Here is a 20,911-nt window from a genome sequence, read left to right as displayed (position 1 = left end):
GCAAACTTTTTACAAACAATTTAAAACATACTAGTAATAATATCTTCTAATTAAATACATAACTTCCTACCATATCATTACTAATTTAAATACATCCTACCTATTATTTTTATTAATACTAAATCATATAAAAAAATAAAAAATAAAAAATAATAATAAAATAATAAAAATAACAGTTTTATGTAAAACCATGTATAAACATTAATACATTTTATATGTACATGTACGTACTACCTAATGAATGTGTACATACAAATATTAATACACTAAATGTTGTATTCTGTTTGGGTTTTAGTGTATACCTGATTCTTACTATGGTATTTCTATTGTAAACTACAGCATCGTGGACAGAAAGACTAGTTTAAAAAAATATATATGTATATATGTAACAACGATGGGTGATACTCACAGGACTTTTTTGTCTTATTTGGCTTATTTTACTTAATTTAATGATCAATTAATAAGGTTTTGTTACACCTTACAGAAGGGTGTAAATTCTATTTTTATTTTTGCAAGATCCCTACTTGATTCACTTAATGACTATAATGCAAGTTAGCATGCTTTTTCTGTTTCTGTTTTTTACTGTTTTTTACATTTATGTTTACTAACCCCATGAAAAAGGAACTCCAACCCCAAGGGTGTTTATCTTATACCCACATATTATTTAGACTAATTTTACCTTACCTCAATAAACTTTTTAGTTTTAATATGCATGTGATTGAACAAATTTCGTTCAACCCAGGGTCTCTACAAGATGTTAATCTAAGTTGCCATTCCAGCTCTTTCTTTTCAAGGTACAACCTTAACATGCCTTAGCACGCCTTAGCAAGACATTGTAATATAAACTCAGGACACACATTTAAGTTTATGGTCATAGACCAAGTACAAACAGACCCTTTAAATTTGACAAACGAGAACATGTTAAGGTTGTACCTTGAAAAGAAAGAGCTGGAATGGCAACTTAGATTAACATCTTGTAGAGACCCTGGGTTGAACGAAATTTGTTCAATCACATGCATATTAAAACTAAAAAGTTTATTGAGGTAAGGTAAAATTAGTCTAAATAATATGTGGGTATAAGATAAACACCCTTGGGGTTGGAGTTCCTTTTTCATGGGGTTAGTAAACATAAATGTAAAAAACAGTAAAAAACAGAAACAGAAAAAGCATGCTAACTTGCATTATAGTCATTAAGTGAATCAAGTAGGGATCTTGCAAAAATAAAAATAGAATTTACACCCTTCTGTAAGGTGTAACAAAACCTTATTAATTGATCATTAAATTAAGTAAAATAAGCCAAATAAGACAAAAAAGTCCTGTGAGTATCACCCATCGTTGTTACATATATACATATATATTTTTTTAAACTAGTCTTTCTGTCCACGATGCTGTAGTTTACAATAGAAATACCATAGTAAGAATCAGGTATACACTAAAACCCAAACATAATACAACATTTAGTGTATTAATATTTGTATGTACACATTCATTAGGTAGTACGTACATGTACATATAAAATGTATTAATGTTTATACATGGTTTTACATAAAAACTGTTATTTTTTATTATTTTATTATTATTTTTTATTTTTTATTTTTTTATATGATTTAGTATTAATAAAAATAATAGGTAGGATGTATTTAAATTAGTAATGATATGGTAGGAAGTTATGTATTTAATTAGAAGATATTATTACTAGTATGTTTTAAATTGTTTGTAAAAAGTTTGCATTATACTTTTGCTTAAACAACAACAATGAAGGGACTATTGCCCTTTAAGGTTTTACGTGACATCATCTGAGAGCAATATTTAAATGTGAACTGGCGTGTAAACCAGTGTTTGTCTGATGAAGTTTGGACATTGTTCTAAACGAAAAACGCTTTAAGCGTTTCACGTTACTTTTTGTAGAATAAAGTTGGTTTAATATATCAGTGCAGCTTATTGTCGACATTTGGCCAGCTGACTGTTTTGCGCTTGTGGATTGTGGTTGTAAGAACCTATCGCTCGTGGTTGGAACCTGTTTCCTTCATTTTTTGTGGTTTAGAGGTTTCGTTTCTTCAACACAGTTCTACCTTTGTCATTTCACCAGGCTCCAAAGGGACCTCCTCAAAGAGTTAAGAGAGTCTCTTACGGGTAACCTTCCTGAGGCGTTAGCCCAAACTGTTGGCGCCCAGATGACTACCCTATCTTCGATAGTCAACTCGTCCATGAGGCTCATCTCATATGCAGCCGAAGGGGCGAGTAGAGCAGCGGGAACAGGTGTGGCTCTAAGAAGACACGTCTGGTTACGCTTGTGTCCCTTTGCGGAGGCTTTTAAGTCTTCCTTCACCGACGCCCCTTTTGATGGGTCCTCCCTGTTTGGACCCAAGGTGAAGGACACACTGACTCGGTGCGAGCAAGAGGGCAAGACCTTGACTGCCGTGGGGGTCCGTTTTTCCGCTCCTTCTAGACCTTACCCCAAGGCCCAGAGAGGAGGGAAAATGTGGTTCAGGAAATCTCAAAGGTCTTTCCCTACTCCACCGAGTGATTCCCCCTCTAGAGGCAGGGGGGGGGGATTCAGGAAGACGCCGCCCCAGAGGTGGCAGAGGCCCCCGTAACTCTGGAGACCGCGATTCCTTTCGTGGTCCATCCTATGCTCCCCGTCCCTGAGACGTGGCCCGACTGTGCATCTCCGGAGCCAGTCGGGGGTCGTTTTGCGGAACACCCACAGGCTTCGGAATCTATCACCAAGGATCAGTGGGTGCTCCGAACCATAACCGGAGGCTATCTCATCCCTTTCACCAAGATCCCCCCTCTTCCTATTAGGAAAATCCCAGATGTGCCACCCAGTCAGCGGGATCAAGCAGCGGTCGAGGTTTCAAAGCTGCTAAGAAAAGGAGTCATCCAGCCTGTCCCCGCCGACCAGATCGGATCAGGAACTTAGTCAAGACTATTTTTGATGCCAAAAAAGACAGGGGACTTAAGGCCCATTTTGGACCTCAGCTCATTGAATCGCTTTGTAAAAAAATCCAAATTCCGAATGGTCACCCTTCAGTCCATTCTCCCGTTATTGGAGAAGGATGTCTGGATGTGCTCCATAGATCTCAAGGACGCTTACTATCACATTCTGATAAGTCAAGAGTCCAGGAGTCATTTACGCTTCCGCCTGGGAACCAGTCATTTCCAGTTCCGAGCACTGCCCTTTGGTCTCACCACCGCCCCCAGGGTGTTCACCAAGTGTCTGGCAGTGGTGACAGCTCACTTGAGAAGTCTAGGATTCCAAGTGTTTCCCTATCTAGACGACTGGCTCCTTACTGCCACCTCCAAGCATCTATTAGTTCGGGCGCTTATGACCACAGTCAGTTTGGGTCATTCACTAGGAATCACGTTCAATTAGGGAAATTCTGTGCTGCAGCCATCTCAGCGTATTACATTTATAGGCGCAGAGTTAGACACAAGAAGAATGCGGGCATTCTTGCCTGTAGAAAGGATTCAGGTCCTGCAGTCTCAGGTTCAAACCCTGTTACCCAGATCACGAGTTCAGGCCAGACTGATTCTGCAGTTATTGGGCACGATGGCCTCGACTATTCTACTAGTCCCCTTAGCCAGGCTGCACATGCGGGTGCTGCAATGGCTACTGTTGGTTCAATGGTCCTTTCAGGAACTTCCCCTGAACCATTTGGTCCAGATGACCGAAATTTGCTGTCGGGACCTACGTTGGTGGCTGCTTCGGTCCAACCTGGACCAGGGGCAACCCTTTGCCCTTCAGCCTCCCGTCGCCACGGTGACCACGGACGCCTCCCAGACAGGGTGGGGGGGTCATTATCTGGACAGGTCTGTCCAAGGCACGTGGCAGGCTCACGAAACGCACTTACATATCAATATCCTGGAAATGAGAGCGGTGCTACTGGTGTTGCAAGCACTTCATCATGCTCTTCCATGGGGTACTATTGCGATCCTATCCGACAACATGTCGGTAGTCTGGTACATAAACAAGCAAGGCGGAACCAGGTCCTACCCTCTTTGCCGAAAGGCCATGAGAGTGTGGCATTGGGCGATTTCTACCCAGCGTTTCCTAGTGGCAACGCACATTCCGGGGAAATCCAATGTGATTGCAGACAGGCTGAGCAGAACTCTCCTGTTACCCCACGAGTGGTCCCTCAACGACAGGGTGGCTGCAAACATCTTCGCCAAGTGGGGCCTCCCTTGTTGCGACTTGTTCGCCAGTCCTCACAATGCGAAATGTAGGGACTTCTTCACTCTGACTCCCTCTCAGGGGCAGATTCCCAGGGACGCTGTAGCTCACAGTTGGCCCCCCGGTCTACTTTACGCCTTCCCTCCGGTTCCCCTTCTCCCGAAGGTGATACAGAAGGCGATTTATCTAGGGAGCAACATGATTTTGATCGCTCCACACTGGCCTCGTCAGGTTTGGTTCCCCTTCCTTCTGAGGTATGCGGTTGGGGGCCCATGGTTTCTGGACCTAGTGCCCGACCTGTTGACTCATCAGTTGGGACAGTCTCACCCATCCCTCAGATCCTTGAGGTTGGCCGCTTGGTTACTCCACTTCCAACCTTAGTCAGAGATAACTCTTTTTCTCCAGACGTCATCCACATTTTGTCCTCTTCTCACAAACCTTCCACTATTAAACTGTATTCCAGCAAGTGGAAGAGGTTTGCTCGTTGGGCCCAGGAACGAGGTATAGATCCCCTTACCGCCCCAGTACCTCAGGTTTTAGAATTCCTGGCTTCTTTGTTTTATTTGGGCTCTTCAGTTTCCACAGTTAAAGTCCAACTGGCGGCTTTCTCTAATTTTCATGTCTCCTTTGAGCCTTCCTTAATGGCAAACAGGCTTTGCAAATCTTTCCTTAAAGGAGCGTGGCTCCTTCGGCCCCCAATAGCCCATCCTGTGCCCCCTTGGGATCTGAATATGGTTCTAGCTTCTTTAACTGCCCGTCCCTTTGAACCAGCAGCTACTTGTGATTTAAAATTTCTATCTTGGAAAACCGCTTTTTTGGTGGCAATAACCTCTGCCAAGCGGGTCTCAGAGCTTCAGGCTCTCTGTTCTAATCCTCCTTATTTGACTTTTCACAAAGACAGAGTGTCTCTCAAGTTAAATCCCTCTTTCTTGCCCAAGGTAGCATCCCCCTTATGCATTCAACAATCCTTGGAGCTCCGGTGTTTTTCCCAAATTCTCCAATAGCGCAGAATATATTTTCCATCAGTTGGATGTTCACAGACAACTGCGTTTTTATTTAAGTAGAACCAATCAGACACGAAAGTCAGATCAGCTGTTTGTGTCCTTTGTGGAAAATAGGTTGGGTCAACCGGTGGCTAAAACCACCATAGCCAAATGGATTAAAGATTGCATCTCCTTCATCTATTCGCAGTCCGGCAAAGAGCTACCATTCCCAGTCAAGGCTCATTCTACCAGGGCAATGGCTACTTCTGTAGCATTTCACTCCAAATTATCGATAGATGATATCTGTGCGGCTGCTACCTGGACTTCTCCGCACACCTTTATTTCTCATTACAAGATAGATGTGGCTTCTCGAGGTAGAGCTTCCTTTGGTTCCACAGTTCTCAGGAGTGTTTTCCAATGAGCCACCCGGGATTTAGGTGCTAGGGATGCTGTCCCATCTGTTATGAATGTAGGCGAGATAGGATCCCATTACATCTTTTAGTTATGTACTTACCATAACTTCGGATGTATGGGATCCATCTCGCCTACATTCATACGTACCCGCCCTCCTTCCCCCTTCCCATTGGACTTGGGAAATGTTGCTACTTACTGAGTTTTTCTCTTGAAGGACTTTAGTTTGTTACAGTTGTTGGTATGTTTCTGTGCCTGGATGTAGGTATATAAAAGCGAACAAACAAGATCTGGGGAAGCAGGCGTGGTGCATTCTGGGATAAGGGGTAGCCCAGCCAATTAGAGACTTCGTTCTACTATATAGTGGCCGAGTCGGAGCCGAGGGATCGGCTCCGAACCCATCAGTTATGAATGTAGGCGAGATGGATCCCATACATCCGAAGTTATGGTAAGTACATAACTAAAAGTTACTGCATAACTCCAATAGCAGTTTCAGAGGAGTAAAGAAGGGGTGGCTTTTGGAATGAGCTTCTTCATTATGGGTTTTATGTCTAGTGCAAGCCCATCACAAATCCATTGTCATCTGTTCACTCTGTAACCTCTCTGTAGAATACTGAGCATCGCTAACCAGTCTATAGTACGGAATGAAATGAAAGACCTTTTGAAGTACTAATAATGCAGGATGGTACTTTTTTGTTTGCTAAACCTGTTTTGGTTGAAACTGAGAGAGAAAAAGTTATTAAACCTGTCTAGTGTGAACAAATAAAAATGTGTGACATTTAAAATTATACGGCTATATATTACAGATATGATTGTATTAATTGCAGCTGGACTGGCTTTGATGGATGAAGCCCTGACTATGGCCCAGGCCACCCAAAATCGATTAGCAACTTAGGTGACTGAGGAGTGGCAGAGAGTATGGGCATATGTATCCTGGGAGGAGGGATTATGGTGGTAGGCTGTGATGAAGGTTGAGTTTTGTGCAATCACTGGTCAGTGTTTGAGATTTTCAAGGAGGTGGGGTTGCCCTATCTGTAGGGTGGACACATCTTCATAAGTCTTACTTCATTGCCCAGGAAGTATCACAGCATAATGTCATCGAAAGGGGGTGAGGGGTAGAAAGAACTTAAGAAAAGCCCATGGCATGCAGGGCAGAGTATCTGATACTGTCAATTACTAAGTCTGCTCTGCATTTCCACTTCCTTTCCCACCCTGCTGAAAACCAAGGTGCTCCTAACACTTGATGGTGGTTCCAGAGACATAAAAGTTATGAAGAGTAGGAGCAACACTGAGCAGCTGATGCCCCACTTGGCTATGCGAGATGGCAAAAAATTAATTGCATTCATTTCTTTTCTATTGTCAGCACTGCAAACCTGCCATCTAATGAAGAGGACATTTTACAGGATCTTGAGGTATTGTATTTTTGCTTGCAGTTTGCTTCATGCAGCTTAAATTTTTTTAAGTGTTTGCAGAGTTGTAATGAGCAGTACAGTCAAGTTTGCTAAACTGCAGCAAAGTAAACAGAAATAATTTGTGTTCAGTACTGTTAAAACTGTTATATGCATACATCTCAGTCCAGTTTGCAGGTTGAAATAGAAATTTGATTGAAATGTAACTGTTCTTGGTTAAAACGGTATAAAAGCTGTATTTCAAGTATATATTTGCTCAGACTGATTATGTTTTTGCCATGTTTTTCTGCTTTCTACCTCTTAAAATATGATATATAAAGGACTGACCTGATGTTATCAATTTTCATTCTATCCTTAACTGATGGCTTCGGATATGATCCTTGGATCCGACTCAGTTGTTACTAAAGCTCATGGGAACCAAAAAGCTCTTGAGCCTCTTCCTTACCCATAATGCACCAACCCTAAGCTAACTCAGATCTTGTTTGCCGCTTTTCGTGAAAGATGTTTTTAGTAGCTCTTGAGCCTCATCACTTATTTTTTAGATGAGTTGAATTTTTTCATAAAATCTTTCTTCCTTTATTGTTCCCTTACCTTCGTAAAGTTATATATAGGCCTATTTTTCTACATAGTTGATTGAATTTCTTCCAGTTTTTTCTTACTCGATAGAGTAATCTACGATACGATTGTTGGTAGTCTTTGTTATCCTCCTACTTGTTACAGTAACCTTACTTACCATTGTTGGTAATTGCTATTCCTTTTGAGTCCATTTTATTCCCTTTCTGCTAACAAAAAAAAAAAAAAAAACTTTAAAACTTTAAACTTATCTATGTTAAACTTCCTTCTGTTTTTCTTCACCATTACCATGACAGAGAAAGGGCCGTCCGGTTTCAAAAAAATGTTCTAAGTGTGGGCATAAAATGCCTACATCGGACACTTATAGTCTATATGTTTACTGTTTGGGCCCTCAATATCTTTATCAAGAATGTTCTAGTTGTAGAATTTTAATCCATGCTCTGTGGTGGATAGAAAAAAACAAGTTGATATGAAAAGGTTTGTTACCTTCTTCTTTCTGCGTGGCTATTACAAGGGCTCAACCCCCCACAGAAAAAATCAAAGGAATCAAAATCTCCTGCTCCATCTACTTCCTCGGCTCCATCCTCTGAGTTTTCCAGGAAGAAATCAAAATCGGATCTGAGGAGGTATGAGGAGGTCTCATACCTCTTCCCCCTTGGATCAGAAGAGAAAGAGAGTGCCGGATTTGATACCCTCGGATCCCACTAAGAAACCATCAGATCCTATGACTTAGGATCCTGTGACTTTACCTAGGACCCGGTATTGCCCATCGGTTGATCTTACTCTTTCTAGGCTGCCTTCTCCTTTCTTAGAGAGGAGCCATACTGAAGAAGATGTGGATCAGATGATGAGGAAATTTCTCTTGGCGCAGATCCAGATGGGTGTATTACCAGCGCCATCTCTTGTCAATCCACCATTTCATTGTCATCTTCTGATTCCATTGTATGTTTCTGAGACCCAGGATCTAGGTCATCTGGGTCAGTCAGCCTCGGATATGAAGTGGATTCTGAGTGCCTTGGCTCCAACTTTTTTGGATCTGAAGGACTCTGGGAGCCACAGCCCCCATGTTGGATCCGAGGCATTGGAGTCGATTCCAAAGTTTTCGGAGCTACCTCTGCACCTTGGCCCTTTGGCACCAGATAGCTTGGCTCCAACTTACTCCTCGAGGATACTACTTTTGGGATGGGAGAAGGTTATGATCTGGAAGCCTGCCTTCTTGGATTTGAGATGTTCTATCTCTCCGGAATAGTTGGCCTTCGAGGTTGTGAAGATGGTTTTATCTGCTTTGACAGGACTGATGGATCCAACCCCCTCAGATTTCCAGTCCACATAGATGCATCTGCGCCCAGAGCCTTACCATTCGACACCACAGAGACAGCCAGCCCGAGACCTCCAGACTATCCAGCAGGGTATTACAGTTTCTTCTGACACCTCCCCAGAACACCCCACTGAGGAGGTTCATAGGAAGATGAAGTGCAAAAGGAGGAACTTAGACTCCTGTCCAGAGTCAGTCACGGAGGATACAGACTTTGATGAAGGTGAATGGTCCCCTCGATGACCTCTAGAAAATGCCTCATGTAGAGACTTCCTCGAGATCCTGAAATAGAGAGGTGATTGGACCCCCAGCAAACTTTCACCCAAGGATTCAGTATTTCTGGAGGCACTCGGAGCTGGCCCATCTACCTCCTGGGTTACTCCACCTACCGACGATCTAATTGACTTGGTTGCTCAGCGGGCATGGAAGGAACCGGATACATTTGAACCTATATCCAGGAGACCAGACAAAATTCTGGCACCACTTTTGGAGAAGAAATTTTGAGCTAAAGGGGTGCCTGTGGATGCAACGGTCATGGCGGCTGCCACTAAAAAGGAACTTGCTGAACAGAGTTCCTCTGTTCATCTCCCTAACAAGGAGTCTAGGGCAATGGACAGGTTTGGAAAGAATATCTACGCTACAGCAACCTTTGCCCTTAGGTCACTGAATTACTTGGCACATTTTACTAGGTTGCAAAGGAATTTGATGACAGATCTTTCAAATTCCTCTTCAGGGTCCATTCCTGCAGACTGCCTGTCATATGTGGCTTCTCAGCTGGCTACCCTACATTCTATTTCACATTCATCCATGAGGCTAATTTTGCATGCAGATGAAGGCAGCTCAAGGGCAGCGGGTCAGGCATTTCCATAAGATGACAAGCCTAGATGCGCTTATGTGATTTTGTGGAGTCCTTCAAGTTGTCGTTCAATAGTGCTCCCTTTGATGGCACTTCTTTGTTTGGACCCACAGTGAAGGAAACTTTATCCAGGTGTGAGAAGGATAGGACGACCCTCTTCTGCAGTGTGTGTGTGTGTGTGTGTGTGTGTGTGTGTGTGTATGAATGCATGAATGTGTGAGTGTGTGTGTTTGTATGTTGCTGCTATAACTTTAAACTCTACTAGACTAATGAGCAAATGCTTCAGTGCAGGGGGGGGGGGACATCAGAGAATTTTAAATATTACTCATTCTCATTTTAAAGGTTAATAGAACAAGGTTTGGCAGCACAGAATATGTATGGGGTGACACTAGACACCAGAGACAGTATCTGTTATTATTCTTAGCACTTAGAATGTTAATAGAACAGGAGCTACTGTTATCTATTTTCTTCTGATTCAACGTATGGGTTGTCATATCCAAGCTTGGCACTAATTTCAAAGCTTCCACAGGTCCAGGACTCTGACTCTTCCCTTTTTCATAATTCCTTGAACTCCATCGTAGTACCCCAGATCTCATTTGCCACCTGAAGACTTCAGACGTGTTGTGAGGGCTTTCACAGTGTATTCTTTACAAAATTTATTTTTTCTTGTCTCCTTCTACCACAGAGAGAATTTTTCTCAATTTTGTTTCGATTAATGCAAAAATGTTTGCATGTGGTTATTAGGCAGATAATTTAATTAGATAGTTTTAAACAGTTTAGGTAAGGTTTAGTAGTTGTACAGTATTTAGTATAGAGTCGTAGCTTCAGGTTTCTTTTCCTTATTATGTTTGGTAGAGTTGAGTATAGATATAAAGATATATATGTGTATGTATACATATATGTGTGTATGTACATGTTAGTGTACGTGTGACTCCTTTTTCTGAATTCTTAGGACTAGTAGTTTTTTTAGAAGTCTTGTAATGGCTAACTGTCAAGCTTTTAAGAGTGTGCTGAGTGTGGGCATAAGCTCTTCTCTCAAGACTCTTACACTTTTTTCTGTTTACTGTTTAGGACCACCCATTTAAATTCAGATTGTCAGTCTTCCGCTTCTTTCAGCTTTAGGGCGCTTCAAGCTAGGCATGAAAAGTTGATGGTGAAAGGTCTTTTTCCATCACAGACAGGGTCATGCTTGACCCCAGTTCTCACCGGAACCAGTGAGACTGAGATTGCATCCACCTATTCTTCAAGAAAGAAGATTTTTTCAGGCCTTTGTCTGTGGTTTCTTCTGCTTGGTCATCTCGAAGCTTAACAGAATATGATGTTAACAGGATGATGAAAAAGTTTCTGAGAATGCAAATCCAGCTTGGTGTTCTTTCAATACTGTCTCCAGGGAATGTACCAACTATTAGACATTCTACGACTCCAGTCATCTAACCTGTCCTGGTCCATCCTTTAGTTTTGGCAGTGCTGGATCTGGGTAATTCTGAAGCACCTGTGTAGGTACCAAGAATACAATCTACTTTTGTACCGACAGCTTCCCTCTCTTTTTCGACTCCGATACCTTCAGACAGGGAAGGGACTTGGAGTAGGAGTGTTGGTGCTGGGTTCTGAGGGGATGGCTCGACTCAGAGATTTTCAGAGGTGTCTTTTCCCCTTGGGATTTCAGCACTAGATAGCTTAGGGCTGAGATTAGCCTTGGGGCCAGGTCTTGTTGGTGCTGAGGGTAATTAGCTTTGGATCCTGGAAGACTATTGGTTCTGACACTGACTTTGGCCTTTGAGGCTTTTGAAAGGGTTTTGGGCATACCCAAGGAAAAGGCTTTCTCATCTAGCTCTATTCCACCCAGACCCCAACTAGATCTTGGTGTTTCTTCCTCTCATCATTCTGCCAGAGAGGAGCAGTCATGATCTCAGTTTTCTGAAACCACATTCTTTGTTAGCTCTCATTCTGATTCTGAACCGTCTGACCTCCCATCAGAACTGGTTCATTAGAAGCAGGCATCCAAGTGAAAGCACATAGCCTTCTCTCTTAATTCTTTCACTGAGGATACAGATCTGAATGAAGATGAAGGGTCTCCTGATCCCCTTCAGAAGACATCACCTTTGGTAAAATCCTTGAACTCATGAAACTGAGAGGGGATGGTGCACTGAAGATCTCTCACTGAACAAACTTGCATGTTTGGAAGCCTTCAGTTTTGTCCTAGGTGGTACCACCCCTTGATCCTCTTATTGACCTCATGGCACAATGGGCTTGGAAGGGCCATGATGTAGCAGAGCCAATTCCCAAGAAGCCAGACAGGATTTTAGCAGCTCCAAGGGGCAGAAAACATTGGAGCAAAGGTCCATCAGTGGATGCTATGGTCGTAGCAGCAGCCACCAAAAAGGAATTATCTGAGGTAAGTTCCGCTGTCCATCTCCCTAACATGGGAGTTTAGGACATTCCACAGTTGGGGAAATGGACTTATTCCTCACTAAATTACTTGGTGCATGTCATCAGATTCCAGAGAGGCTTGGCTAGGTAGCAGTCCAGGTCTCTATCTGGAGTATTTCCTGTGGATTTCAGAAGAAAGTGGAATCACAGCTCTTCACTATACAGTCAACATCTAATGTAGCCATGCAACTACTTTCTAATGCAGCTGATGGGTCAGCCAGAGCCGCAGGCGCAGGTCTTACCATATGATGGCATGCCTGGATGTATCTTTGTGATTCCTTGGAAGGCTTTAAGATGTCCTTCATCACTGCCCCATATAATGGCTCCACACTTTTCTGACCTAAAGTTAAAGACATACTGACCAGGAGCCAGCAGGATGGTAAGACTTTATATGCAGTGAGCATCTATTTTTCCATGCCCCAAAGATCCTTCTCTAAGAATCAGAGGGCTGGGAAAAAGATGTGGTTTCCTAAGTCACAGAGATCTTATTATGACTGTCCTGGCAATAGACCTCCATGTGGCAGAGGTGGAGAAAATTCCAATGGATGTCATCCTAGAGGCAGAGATGAACTGTTTAACTAGGGCTTCCATGGTCCTTCGACAGAGAAGCCCTGTCAGCGTCTCTGAAAGGCTGCCCCACTGCTGTACTCTGGAGGCAGTTGGGGGACACTTATCCTTGCACCCTCAGGCCTAAGAAAACATAAAAAAAAGATTTGTGGGTGCTAAAGGTAATTTCCAGAGGCTGTTCTAGTCCCTTTTCTGTATGTACATCCTGGGGTCTTGAAGTATTCTGCTGGACAAATTGAGCAGGGCTGTCCTAGCACGTCATGTGTAGTCCCTCAATCAAACAGTGACAACTTAAATTTTTTGTTGCTGGGGCCAACCTTGTTGTGACCTATTCGCCTCTTACCTCAACAAGAACAGCATTTACTTTGCCCTGATCCCTGCAGATGGTCAATCACCATGGGATGCCCTGGCCCATAGTTGGCCTCTGGACCTCCTTTATGCATTTCCCTCATTACTTTACATGAATAAATTAATTAAAAAAGTCACAGTGCAAAGCCAAAGTAATCCTCATTTCCCATTTGAGCGTATACAAACATGGTTCCTCTTCCTGTGGCCTTTACTAGTACATCCCCCTTGAATTCTTCTTCTTCTTTTGGCTTTTCCCGGTTAGGGGTCGCCACAGCGGAACTCCGGTCCGCTAATGATTGGCAGTAGATTTTTACGTGCTGGCTTGCCGGGCCTAACGCACAACCTTCAGTGAAGGAATGCCCATTCACGCATGTCGACACACAGAAGACGCTCTAACTGAGAGTCGAACGTGCAGCGACTAACTGTGAGGCGACAAGTACGCCCCCCTTGAATGCTAGATCAATATTCAGATTTTCTATCTCATCCATCTGGATTGCCTCCTCCAGTCCAGACCACCATGAAGCAAACTACTTGGTTTCTCCAGTTCTGACTGTAGTCATAGATGCCATACTTTCTAGTACAGTTGCTGAGATTATATTGGCTTCCAAAACACCCGCTACAAAAAAGATATATCACAGAAAACGTAAAGGATTTTCCATTTTAGCTGTGTCCAAAGCTTTGGACCCATTCCGTCCATCTTAGAATTCTTGTCTGAACTTTTTCACAAAGGCTGTAGTTATTCCACCATCAAAGTTCAAATACCAGCAATTCTGAATTTTCCTATTGGCCACAATGACACTTCCATAGCTTCTTTGAAAATCTCAAGACCATTTTTGATAACGACATTTCATGTTATGCTGTCCCTCTCGCCTTTCTTACTGTATGGGTTCGGAGCCGAGTATCGGCTCCGACTAGGCCGGTACAGTAGCTCGAAGTCTCTGACTTTGCTCATGGCTGAACACCTATCCCACAATGCATTGGAGTAATTCCCAGATCTCGTTTGCCACTTGACGAGTTCGGATGCTGTCTTCTTGGCCGTGGCTAAGTGTTTTTTGATTACATTACTAATAGCTGTTTTTGACAAATTTCCTGTTATTAGAGTTATTGTAGTTCTTAGTTTAGGTAGTTAACCCCTTTTTTAGGGTTTGCGGCATAATTCGTTTGTCGCCTGTTTGTGTGTTGCTTATTGGCCGTCATTTTTTCCCTAGGCCTATCCTATCCCTGTCAGTCTTGTGCTAATTGTGTATTTAACTTTAGCTCGTTTAAGTTAGAGAGTTAAAGGTAACCCATTTTTTATTAGAGGGTTTCTGTTGTCTGTTTCCCGTCAGCTCAGCTAGGTCCATTTAAGTTACAGGGCCTAGCGCCCGTTTAACGTAGAGGGTAGAGCTTTACTTCCCTGTACTGTTTTTTGTTGTGCGTGTTTAGCTTAGTTTATTTGATAAAAGTTTATTGCAGTTTATTGCAGTTTTCGACATGTCTAAAGAACCAAAAGTCTCTGGGTTCAAGAAATGCCAATAATGCTCGCTCCCAAAAAATGTTCATTACTGATGGGGATAGTGTGTGTGTGTACGCTTTAGGTGCTATTCACTTGCAGGAATCCTGCAGTTTTTGTCACTCCTTCAGCTCTCGAGTGTTACATGAGAGGAAAAACAAACCGATTCTATGCAATTTAATAAAGCTTTCGTTTGATGAGACTTTACAATCTTCTCCTACATCTAGTGACAAGTCCAAGAGACCTTCCTCTTCATCTTCTTCCTCAGCTCATTCAGAGCCTCCAGAGAAAATGGCTAAGTTGATTGAGAAATCTGTCTCCTCGGCTCCACCGCCTTTGGAAATGAGGGAGACAGTCGGTGCAGACAAATCTAGCTCTTTGGTTCCAAAGACTTCGGAACTGATACAGACTACTTCTCGGAGCCGGTCCATGGAATTAGAACCAGTTTCTCCAACTTTGAAATCCCCTATTCTACAAAGGTCTCGATCCCCCACTCTTTCATCCAGGTCCTCTAGGAGCTTATCTGATGATGACGTGGACAGGATGGTATGCAGGCTTTTGAAGTCGCCGGCGCTGGCAAACTTATTCTTGGCTCCGACACCACTGGTCTCGGAACCACTCAAGATGACTACATCCACTATTCCTCCTCTGAGCCAGGCTGGATCTTTGGAGCCGGAATGCCAGAGACCTCCTGTGGTAGACCCTTCAGTCCTATGACCCCCTCGGGATTCTTCAGAACCTTTGCCTGCTTCGACACTTTTGGTGCCATCCGGAGTGTTTACAAGCTGTAGTTCTCAGGTTGGCTTTGTGGGGGATTCTTGGACCCAAGTCTCTTCAGTTCTTAGTCTGCCTCTCGGCGCGTCGGCGTGGGTGAGCTCGGCTCCTACATTGGCTTCGGAGCCAGTCTCCTTGGTGCTGGGGATTTCCTCCACTTCTTGGGAACCAGGGGTATCCTCGGAGCCGGGGGGGATCAGCCTTTGAGGTAATGAGGAGTGTGCTGTCCCCTCCTGTAGCTCTACTCCGGGATACTGGCATTCTTCCCCTCAGGCACCGGCGTCTCTTTCGGCACCATCCTATACACAGGGCAGCAGAGATTCAGGGCCTCAGGAAACCCCATCGGGCAAGCTCCACTCATCCAAGACCTCCCTAGACTACCCGTCTGAGGAGCCACGTAGGAAGAGGACATGCAGGAGGAAGCATGTGGACTCCCCTGATGAGTCCATCACTTCAGACACTGACCTCGAGGAAGCAGAAGGGTCCCCACGGTCGCCCTCTGAAGATATCTCTTTCTCAGATATCCTAGAGATCCTAAAACAGAGAGGCGGCTGGAAACCCATCAACCCTTCTGATGAGGACTCAGTGTACCTGAAGGCCTTTGGATCTCAACTTCAGCCTCCTGGGTTTTTCCGCCTTTCGATGAGCTTATGGATTTGGTTAGTCGAAAGGTGTGGGAGTCACCAGATACTATGGAGCCAGTCCCAAGGAGGCAAAATAAGTTCCTGTCAGCTCTTTTGGATAAGGAGTTTCTCTCTAAACGTGTACCCGTAGATGCTATGGTGGTGGTGGTGGCAGCCACCAAAAAGGAACTCTCTGAGACGTCCTCATCTGTCCATATGCCGAATAAGGAATCTTGAACGATGGATAGATACGGGAAGCGTGTTTACTCGTCAGCGACTTTCACTCTCAGATCACTGAACTACCTCACACTCTTTACAAGATTTCAAAGAGATCTCCTGAAGGAGTTAAGAAATACTCTACAAGGTTCATTAGCGTCTACCTTTACCAAATACCCCTTTTGATGGTTCCTCTCTTTTTGGTCCAAAAGTGAAGGACACACTCACCAGATGCGAGCAGGAAGGGAAAACTCTCTTTGTTGTTGGAGTACGTTTTTTCGTACCTTCAAGACCTTATCCTAAGGGCCAGAAGAATGGAAAGATGTGGTTCAAAAGATCCCAGGGCGTTTTTCAAGACACACGAGGTGAGCCCTACCCCAGGGGCAGCGGGGGTCTACAAAACCAGGGTGACCACAATTCCTTTCACAGCCAACCCTATCAGCCCTCCTGAAAGGAGGCCCAACTGCTCTTCTTTGGAGGCAGTTGGGGGAAGATTAACTTTGTACTCAGAAGCCTGGCAAAGTATCACAAGAGACAAGTGGGTACAAAGTATAATATCCAGGGGATATTCCATTCCATTTTGCCAGCCCATTCTACAGACCAGAAAAATGATGTTCCACCCAGTCAGAGGAAACAAGCAACCACAGCAATCCAAGAAGTCCCGGCAGACCGCAGACCAAATAGGATTCGGAACTTACTCAAGATTCTTTTTAGTACCAAAAAGAACAGGGGACTGGAGACCCATTTTGGATCTCAGCAAGTTGAATGAATCTGTAAAGAAGTCCAAGTTCCTAATGGTGACACTGCAGTCTATTCTTCCCTTTTTAGGAAAAGACGATTGGATGTGCTTGATAGACCTCCAAGATAAGTACTACCACATAAAAATGGACAGAGCATCAGGTGGGTACAAAGTATAATATCCAGGGGATATTCCATTCCATTTTGCCAGCCCATTCTACAGACCAGAAAAATGATGGATGTTCCACCCAGTCAGAGGAAACAAGCAACCACAGCAATCCAAGAAGTCCCCGCAGACCGCAGACCAAATAGGATTCGGAACTTACTCAAGATTCTTTTTAGTACCAAAAAGAACAGGGGACTGGAGACCCATTTTGGATCTCAGCAAGTTGAATGAATCTGTAAAGAAGTCCAAGTTCCTAATGGTGACACTGCAGTCTATTCTTCCCTTTTTAGGAAAAGACGATTGGATGTGCTTGATAGACCTCCAAGATAAGTACGACCACATAAAAATGGACAGAGCATCAGGGAGTCATTTACGCTTCTGGCTGGGAGCCAGTCATTATCAGTTTCAAGCTCTGCCGTTTGGTCTCACTACAGCCCCCCAGAGTGTTTACCAAATGCATGGCAGTAGTAACAGCTCACCTGAGACGCCTGGGATTCCAAGTGTTTCCATACCTAGATGACTGGCTCCTAACTGCCACCACCAAGCATCTACTTCTACAGGACAGGGACACTAGACTGGAACTTTGTCTTCAGTTAGGCATAACAGTGAATTTTCAAAACTCTGCCTTGTTGCCTTGTCAACATATTATATTTATCGGCACAGATCTAGACACTCTTTCTATGATGGCTCGCCTTCTGCCCGACAGGGTCTTTGTCCTCAGACAGCAAATAGTCAACATTCTTCCCAGGAGAAAAGTAAAAGCAAAAGTAGTCCTAACACTTCTTGGAACCATGGCGTCAACCATAACACTTGTCCCCCTAGCCAGGATGCACATGAGAATCCTTCAGTGGCTTCGGTTTGCTCAGTGGTCTCCTCAAGAACTTCCTATGTCTCACCAGATAAAGATAACAAATTCATGCAAGACAGATCTCCGATGGTTGCTTCAGTTTGATTATGTGACCATCGGAAGATCCTTTGTTCCACAACAATGTAAAGAATCTCCATGGCAATACCCAGATTTGCTCTGAGCTACTGAACAATGGTACCTCCTATACAGAGTCAACAGATATTGCAAATATACCGGCAGACAGATTCAGTGCTAACTTTACCCCCCCTCCCCAAAGGACCAATCATAATACCAGTAGATTGCCAAGCACCCAGTATTACTGCTGCACAGGTTAAAACAGCACTGTCCAAGGCCAAGAATACAGCTTCTACGGGACCTGACAGTATCCCTGGCTGTGGTCTACATGAACAACAGAGTGAACTGGCACCTCACCTGTGTGCCCTGTTCAATCACAGCCTCACCACAGACTTTGTCCCTACCGAATGGCGCACTGCTACTGTCATCCCTCTCCACACTACAGACTACAGACCCCAGGAGCTATCGCCCCATTAGCCTGTTGAGTCTGATATGCAAAGCTATGGAACCCATCATCATGGACCTAATAAACAAGGATATAGGGAATCTCCAAACTCTGGATCCTACATAGTTTAGTTTTGTGAAGGGTAGATCATGCCTGCTCAACTTGGTCGACTTCTTTGAGTCAAGTCACCAGAGCTGTGGATGAAGGTAAGGTGGTTCATACAGCCTACCTTGATCTGGCCAAGGCCTTTGATACCATTCCCCACTCAGGAATCATAGAAAATCTTACTAAGCTAGGCATCAACCCCTATATCACTGGGTGAGTTGCAAACTGGCTCACAGATAGAACCTACAGTGTGAAAGTAGCTGACTCCAAGTCAGACTGCCAACCAGTCACGAGTGGAGTCCCACAGGGTTTGGGCATGGGTCCCCTCCTGTTTGGTATCTACTTCTGTGAAGTCCAGGCCAACACAAAGGGAATCTGGCTGACAAAGTTCGCAGATGATTGTAAGTTGGGAGCTATTATTAACTCCCCAAGTGATGTTGACATCCTGCAGAAAGGCCTCAACGAGACCAATGACTGGTGTCAGAACCATGGCCTTAAGCTCAATGCCAAAAAATGTGTCTTCATCCCCTTTGGGAAAAACCCGATTCCCTTGAATTGCCACATTGATGGTAGTCCACTGAACACAGAAAGCATTATAAGAGATCTGGGAACACAGGTTGACAGCAATCTCTCTTTTGACCCCCACGTTACCACTGTGGTCAGAAAGTCCTTATGTGGCGCATCTCATTACAAAGGGTTTTGCATCCAGGAAGAAGGAGGTCATTGTCTCCCTCTACTTTTCCCTTATTAGGCCAGTCATTGAGTACAGTGCCCCATTTGGCATGTACCTCACTAGACACCTGAAACAACTGGAGAGGCCGCAAAAGTACCTCACAAAGAGGATCCTAGGCCTTAAACACTTGCCCTATATGGACAGACTAAAAAAACTCCCAACTATTCTCTGTCTCATATCGCCTACTTAGTGGCGATCTCTGCTCGATTTACAAAGCTATGTCTGACCCAGCTCTGTTAGAAATGCTACATCTAAAGAAATTCCAATCGCTCCACACCACACACTCCAGAAACCTCAACCTCATTACCACAATCAACAGAACATGCTGGGGGGACAAGCCCATAACCCAGAGACTGCCCATGCTATGTCAAGGAGAGCACCTCACTGGCCCTCTTCAAGAGAAATCTTGATGAGTGGATGGGAAATAGAAAATACATGCCGGGGATCACTCCAGTGGCTCTAGTTTACAGCGGCACTAGGAAGTAAGGTTGGGTGGCACGATGCCAGGGTAATCCTATGGGCTAGGCTTGTAAAGGCTCCAGGGCCATTAGCGTAGTACACATCTATGAACCTATGAACCTGTTGCTACGGTGACCACAGATGCTTCCCAGGTGGGGAGGGAGGGCATTATCTTTTGAGAACACTCCAAGACACATGGCAAGAACACGAAGCTCAGTTGCACATCAGTGTTCTAGAGATGAGAACAGTGCTTCTGGTGTTGCAAGCACTTTGGGACTCTCTTCCACTAGGAATGATTGTAATTCAGTCAGACAACATGTTCGTAGTCTGGTACATAAACAAGCAAGGAGGAACCAAATCATACCCCCTTTGTCGAGAGGCACTAAGAGTATGCAGTGGGCAATCTCTTCCCGTTTTCTGGCAGCAACGCATATCCCTGGGAAATCCAACATGATAGCCGACAAGCTCAGCGGGGCGATTTTAATTCCTCACGTGTGCTCTCTGAAACAGAGCATAGAGGACAAGATTTTCCGAACTTGGGGCCAGCCTTGCTGCGACCTATTTGCAACCCCCCCTGATTACCACATGTAGCAGATACTTTGCCCTAATCCCCCCAGTGGGGAAGACACAGAGAGACACACTCGTCCACAATTGGCCCTCTGGAGTAATGTATGCCTCCCCTCCCTTTCCGCTAATTCCCAAAGTAATTCAGAAAGCCAAAGTCTTGGGTACCAGGCTAATTCTCATTGCTCCATACTGGCCCCATCAGATTTGGTTCCCCTTCCTCTGGCCTCATCTTCAGGAGAAGCCATGGGTTCTGGACCCAGTCCCAGACCTTCTGACGCATATGTCAGGTGCTCTTCATCCTTCTCTCCAGACCCTCAGTTTGACAGCTTGGCTGCTCCACTTCCAAACTTAGTCAGACTTCAAACTTTTACGCCAGCAGTCAAACAAATTTTGTTCTCTTCTCATAAAGCTTCCACCAGGAAGTTGCATTCCAGCAAATAGAAGAGATTCTCCTACTGGGCAAGAGCAAGAGACATAGATCCCTTCTATTCCTCTATTAGTTCAGTTTTAGAATTTCTGGTGGAACATTTTCAGCAAGGCTCTGCTGCTGCTACAATTAAAGTCCAATTAGCTGCAATTTCCAATTATCACATTGGTGAGTACAC

General features: G+C 44.2%; 1 protein-coding gene across 2 annotated transcripts in view; it reads left to right on the top strand.

Annotated features, from left to right (window-relative positions):
- Positions 1-20,911, top strand: part of MAJIN (membrane anchored junction protein) — a 488,974-nt gene that overhangs the window by 324,061 nt on the left and 144,002 nt on the right. For both annotated transcript variants that reach the window (XM_044075420.1, XM_044075421.1), the window contains exon 3: positions 6,932-6,980. In XM_044075420.1, coding sequence (XP_043931355.1) covers positions 6,932-6,980 — 49 coding nt within the window. The remainder of the gene's footprint in view (positions 1-6,931; positions 6,981-20,911) is intronic.

The sequence above is a fragment of the Protopterus annectens genome, chromosome 6.part1, assembly GCF_019279795.1.
Source record: "Protopterus annectens isolate FY-2018-M chromosome 6.part1, PAN1.0, whole genome shotgun sequence".
NCBI lineage: Eukaryota > Metazoa > Chordata > Ceratodontiformes > Protopteridae > Protopterus > Protopterus annectens.
Note: the sequence above shows the minus strand (reverse complement) of the source record. Positions and strands in the feature narration are given on the sequence as shown.